The 6,418-nt window shown below is 45.6% G+C and overlaps 1 protein-coding gene across 1 annotated transcript; it reads right to left on the bottom strand.

Annotated features, from left to right (window-relative positions):
- Window positions 1-238: 238 nt before the first annotated feature.
- On the bottom strand, window positions 239-6,047 carry LOC133035454 (uncharacterized). The gene is made up of 2 exons (XM_061111308.1): window positions 5,811-6,047; window positions 239-445 (listed from the first exon to the last, which is right to left on the bottom strand). The coding sequence occupies exons 1-2, from the start codon at window positions 6,030-6,032 to the stop codon at window positions 332-334; spliced, it is 336 nt and encodes a 111-aa protein (XP_060967291.1). The 5' UTR covers window positions 6,033-6,047; the 3' UTR covers window positions 239-331.
- Window positions 6,048-6,418: the final 371 nt, after the last annotated feature.

Below are 6,418 nucleotides of genomic sequence, written 5' to 3' on the forward strand. Positions count from 1 at the left end.
AACTAAGCGGGCTTTACATAAAGTTAAGAAAACCTTACATTGATGCAGCGGAATAAATGTCTCCTTCCACTCAGATCTCTAACCCTTGATTCCTTTCTGTAGCAGTGTAACACCCTAACTATCTTAGGCGTATTACGTGATTTTTAAACGTACTGTGCAGCTCGTTGCTAATCAACGAGGTTTATGGAAAAACGTGATTAATTAAAATTTTGCTTTTTAATTAAACTTATAAACCATATTATAAAAAGTCTCGGGATCCCGATTTATAAAAATATTTACAAACGTTTTTACTGTTTAACTTTTACATCAAAATAAAGTCGTCTAACGACATTTACAAAATCTCAGCCGTGCTGTCCCGAGGATCGTACGCTCCAGGCCTAACCGCCCCGACATGTACAATCCCATAAGCTCGCTCACGGTCCATCAGCAACTGCCTTGCCTTTACCTACACATGCAAATAAACTGTGAGTCGACAGACTCAGTAAGAAAAGCATAATAATATCATACATAACACTGACTGCCGTGTCCAACACGATACTGAGTCCCGCTACTGCCATGTCCAACATGGTACTGAGCACTACTGCCATGTCCAACATGGTACTGAGTTTTGAACGTTCAGGGGACGGTACTATTGACACGTAACAACCTGATCGGTCGAACCGGTCATACTCCGCCTTGGTCATACTCCGGCTGTACCGACGTGTTACTATATCCTCCCGATCGGTCGAACCGGTCATACTCCGCCGCTGGTCATACTCCGGCTGTACTGCAGACGGGATACGTCAATAGCACGGAACCACCAACCAAGTGTCGGCTGATCGGTCAAACCGGTCATACTCCGCTCTTGGTCATACTCCGGCACGTACCGACGTGACGGGGTTGGATGGTTCGAAGCCTAATACATATCTAATGTAATCTAACAGGCTTCCTACATGCACGCTAAACATGTAATCTACATATGCATACCTTGTTATACTAATCTTACACGGATTCCGATTTCGGGTGTGCTTGCAACCCGACCGGAACTAAGCCGAACTACGGCGGATTACTGGCTCCTAAATCATAAAAATCACAACGCTATAAGTGACACGCTAAATCACTTCCCGGGGACTAAAACTCGAAACTAAAAGTTTCCCTATCGATAAAAAGCATGGCAATACCCCTAAAAACCCAAAAACGAGGAAAACTAGGGTTCGGAAAAATCCCCCATCCGGAAGTCCGGTTGCCCAACCGGAATTCCGGTTTTGGGAAAATCTGAACCCCCATCCGGAATTCCGGATGCTCAACCGGAATTCCGGTTCCTCGCAGGCAGCAACCAAAAATTCCCATAACTTGACCAATTCAAACCCAAATGGTCCCAAACTTTCCAGACCTCCTACATAGGTCCCAAATGACCATTCCAAGGCCTCAAACCTACCCAGAAACCTCACAAGCAAAATTCACCATTAAAGACCAAGCTTTGAGTTCAAGAACTCAAACTTGGTTAAACCCACTAACATACACCCTAGCCTAGTTAATTCTACTTAACTAAGCATATAATCACCTCAGAAAACATACAGAAACACCCAACAATATCACAGCAACATAATCACACATTTTCCTTCAAAAATCATACTTTTTCATATACAAATTAAGAGCTTGAACAATCCTAACTAACAAGCATCAAACAACTCAATCATCATCAAAATAATCATGCTTTGAACCCTAGAAAAATAACAAAACCACAAAGAAGAACAATTAATCAAAACTCATGCATGCATCATCATTTTACACATAGTTTTTCAAGAAATTAAAGGAGGAGAGACATGAACCAACCTAGCTTGAGATGAACCCTAAGAGATGATGAACAACTAGCCAAAATCCAAGGAGAAAATCCCCTCCTTGCTGCTCAAGGTTTGGCCGAAAGAGAGAGAGAGAGTTGTGTGAGTGTGTGAGTTTTTGAAATTTCCTTTAAAATTGCCTAAGTGTTGAAATTTTAGAAAAAGGGAATATAACACATTTACTTCAGCCAAATAATCACATAAATAATCATTTATTTTCCAATTAATAAATCATACAAAACAAAACACTAATGGGGCAAAAAGACCATTTTGCCCCTCCACCATAAAATCATGCAAAACATACTAAAGGGGTATTTTTGGGACATTCTAAATTCCCGGCCATTCCCGACATTCCCAATGTCTAAACCCGTCCCCAAAATACTAACATACTAAGTTGTGATTTCTACTGAGCCAAACGCCGCGTTCCAAAATACCGGACACCGGAAATGCGAAATATAACAACTGCTGATAACATACTCATGCATATCTGAATTCCATAATAAATTATTTAAATAGCTATAAATAATTTCCTGATTAACATAAATAACAGCTAATTTCCAAATTAACTAAGCGGGCTTTACAACTATCCCCCCCTTAAAAGGATTTCGTCCTCGAAATCTAACCTGAATAACTCTGGATATTGAGCTCGCATATCTGATTCTAGCTCCCAGGTGGCTTCTTCCACCTTACTGTTTCTCCAGAGAACCTTGACCAATGCTATGGTCTTATTCCAAAGGACTTTATCCTTTCTATCCAGGATCTGCACTGGCTGTTCCTCATAGGACATATCTGACTGAAGCTGAAGGCTCTCATAACTGATTATATGAGAGGGGTCTGAAACGTATTTTCTCAACATTGAGACATGAAATACGTTGTGCACTGCTGATAAAGCTGGAGGCAATGCTAACCGATATGCCACTTGACCTATCTTCTCGAGAATCTCGAAAGGTCCTGTAAATCTAGGGCATAACTTGCCTCTTTTCCCGAAACGTTTAATCCCCTTCATCGGAGATACTCGTAAAAACACATGGTCCCCTACTCGGAACTCAACATCCCTACGTTTCGGATCTGCGTAACTCTTACGTCCGCTCCGGGAGGCAAGCATTCTAGCTTTAATCTTCTCGTATTGCCTCATTGGTCCGCCGAACCGACTCGGACCTAGATATTTCCTCTCCCCTGTCTCATCCCAGTGGATAGGGGATCTACACTTCCTACCGTACAACAGTTCATAGGGTGCCATCCCTATCGTACTCTGATAACTGTTGTTATATGAGAACTCTACTAACGGTAGGTATTTATTCCATGAACTCTCAAAGTCCATAACACAGGCTCTCAGCATGTCCTCTAATATCTGAATTGTCCTTTCGGACTGACCATCTGTCTGAGGATGGAATGCTGTACTGAATTTTAGCTTTGTACCCATTGCCCGCTGCAAACTTTGCCAAAATTTGGAGGTGAATTTCGGATCCCTGTCCGAAACTATAGACTTTGGTACCCCGTGAAGTCTCACTATTTCTCTGACGTACAGTTCTGCCAACTGATCCACTGTAAACGTTGTTCTGACCGGCAGAAAATGAGCAGATTTCGTAAATCGGTCCACCACTACCCAGATGGAATCAAACATACCCGTGGTCCTAGGTAACCCGACCACAAAATCCATCGTAATATCCTCCCATTTCCATTCTGGTAGGGTTAGAGGCTGCAACAACCCTGCTGGTCTCTGATGTTCAGCCTTGATCTGCTGACATGTGAGGCATCTCGATACGAATTCTACCAAATTCTTCTTCATACCGCTCCACCAGAAGTACGGTTTCAAGTCTTGGTACATCTTGGTGGTGCCGGGATGCAGAGAATACGGGGTAGAATGAGCCTCCTCAAAGATCTCGTTTTTCAAGTCCACACTGCTCGGGACACAAACTCTGGCTTTATACAAAAGCATTCCACTGTCTGACACTGAAAAGTCCTTGGCTTGACCAGCCTATACCTCATCTCGGATCTTCACTAACTCCGGATCTGACATCTAAGCAACCTTTATTCTTTCCAACAGATCAGATTGCAGCGTTAAGTTGTGAAGCTGACCTACCACAAACTCAATGCTGGACCTGACCATATCCTCTGCTAGCTGAGGTGAGATCTGAACCATGCTAGCCACTTGCCCGGGACCCTTTCTGCTCAGGGCATCGGCCACCACATTGGCTTTCCCGGGATGGTAAAGGATCTCACAATCGTAGTCCTTCACTAATTCCAACCAACGCCTCTGTCTCATGTTCAAATCTTTCTGAGTAAAGAAATACTTGAGACTCTTATGGTCGGTGTAGATCTCGCACTTCTCACCATACAAGTAATGCCGCCAAATCTTCAGTGCAAAAACCACTGCGGCTAATTCTAAGTCATGAGTCGGGTATCGCTGTTCATAATCCTTTAACTGACGGGAGGCGTAAGCGATAACCCGATCGGCTTGCATCAATACGCACCCCAAACCCTGTTTGGATGCGTCACAATAGACCACGAACTTCTCCTTGTCCGAAGGCAAAGCTAGTACCGGAGCAGTAATCAACCTCTGTTTCAGCTCTTGAAAACTAGCTTCGCATTTATCTGACCAGATAAATCGCTGATTCTTCTTTGTAAGCTCGGTTAGGGGCATAGAAATTTTGGAGAACCCCTCCACGAACCTACGGTAGTACCCAGCTAACCCCAAGAAGCTTCTGATCTCTGTCACTGTCTTCGGTCTCGGCCAATCCCTGACGGATTCAATCTTCCCGGGATCCACCTTGATCCCATCTTTGCTCACTATGTGCCCTAGGAAGGACACCTGAGACAACCAGAACTCACATTTCTTGAACTTGGCGTAGAGTCTATGTTCTCGAAGTCGTTGCAGTACCATCTGGAGATGTAACTCATGCTCCTCTTCTGACTGAGAGTACACGAGGATGTCGTCGATAAACACAATTACACAGATATCGAGGAAATCCTTGAATACTCTATTCATCAGGTCCATGAATGCTGCAGGAGCATTGGTTAGTCCGAATGACATAACCAGGAACTCGTAGTGTCCATACCTAGTGCGGAAAGCCGTCTTTGGAATGTCCTCCTCTCGGATCCTCAACTGATGATAACCCGAACGGAGGTCAATCTTAGAAAAGACCGTCTTCCCCTGAAGCTGATCGAACAAATCATCGATCCTAGGTAATGGATATTTATTCTTCACCGTCAGCTTGTTCAACTCTCTGTAGTCGATGCACATCCTCATAGATCCATCCTTCTTCTTCACGAACAAAACCGGGGCTCCCCAAGGTGACACACTGGGCCGAATGAACCCTATATCAAGCAACCCTTGGAGCTGAATCTTTAATTCCTTAAGTTCAGCTGGAGCCATCCTATACGGGGCTTTAGAAACCGGATCCACCCCTGGTGCCAAGTCAATCACGAAGTCAATCTCCCGTTGAGGTGGTAACCCTGGAAGTTCTTCGGGAAACACGTCCAAAAATTCCCGAACCACACTGATGTCCTCTGGCCGAATGGTGTCTGGCCGAGTGGTGTCCACCACCACGGCCAGAAACCCTAAGCACCCACCGTGCAATAAATCTCTCGCTGACATAGCCGAGATCACCGGGATCCGAGATCCCTGAACCGAACCCACAAATACGAACGGTTCTTCACTTTCCGGTTGGAAGACCACCATCTTCCTCTTACAGTCAATGCTCGCCGAATATTTAGATAGGAAATCCATTCCTAAAATAATATCAAATTCGGCTAAGCTCATCTCTATCAGATCAGCGCTCAACTCTCTACCATCTATCCTGATCGGCATAGACCTAATCCACCTATTGGAGATAACCAATTCTCCGCCAGGTAACAGGGTTCCAAACCCTGACTCATATCTATCATAGGGTCTACCCAACTTACAAAAGATTCTGGCCGCCACATAAGAACGTGTAGCCCCAGAATCAAACAACACTGAATAAAGCGAGTCGTTAATAAGAATCTGACCTGTAACAACTGATGGGCTGGCATCTGCATCAGCCTGCGTGATCGCGAATACCCTGGCTGGAGTGGGCATCGCTGGAGCTCTCGGTGCCTCTGGCCGGAGCTGGGGACATTCCCTCTTGAAGTGCCCGGGCATGCCACAATGAAAGCATCCCTGCCCCTTGCACTCTCCCCGATGATGCCTCTTGCAGATAGGGCACTCGGGATAGGAGAAGCGAGTCTCATTACCACCAGGACGACTCCCTCTGTTCGGTTCCCCCGAACCTCTTGTTCGACTCGAGCCGCCGGAAGCGGTGGGTGCCCTCTTCCTCGATCAATGGCCGAACCACTACTCCCCCTGCTAAAGCCCGATGCGGGGAGGGGTAGGAGCTCCGCCACCAACGAGATCTTGGCCGAATGCGACATACATCCCACTGCGCCCTCAGCTCGCAGTGCCTTCTCCACCATCTGAGCGTAGGTGGTGCTGTCGTCAGTGGTAATCATCAGGTCATGCCTGATCTTGGGATTCAACCCGTCCAGATACTTCTCCTTCCTACTGAAGTCGGTCGGCACAATACCCGAGGCTAACCTCGCCAACCGGTCAAACTGAGTGGTATACTCAGTGACACTCA

The sequence above is a fragment of the Cannabis sativa genome, chromosome 3 (assembly GCF_029168945.1).
Source record: "Cannabis sativa cultivar Pink pepper isolate KNU-18-1 chromosome 3, ASM2916894v1, whole genome shotgun sequence".
Lineage (NCBI taxonomy): Eukaryota > Viridiplantae > Streptophyta > Magnoliopsida > Rosales > Cannabaceae > Cannabis > Cannabis sativa.

Excerpts from the sequence above, each read along its gene's own strand:
- LOC133035454 (XM_061111308.1), bottom strand. The coding sequence starts at position 6,032 with ATGAGACTCGCTTCTCCTATCCCGAGTGCCCTATCTGCAAGAGGCATC. Across the intron at positions 446-5,810 it reads CAGCCCATCAGTTGTTACAG|GTAAAGGCAAGGCAGTTGCT; the intron begins GTCAGATTCTTA and ends TTGCATGTGTAG.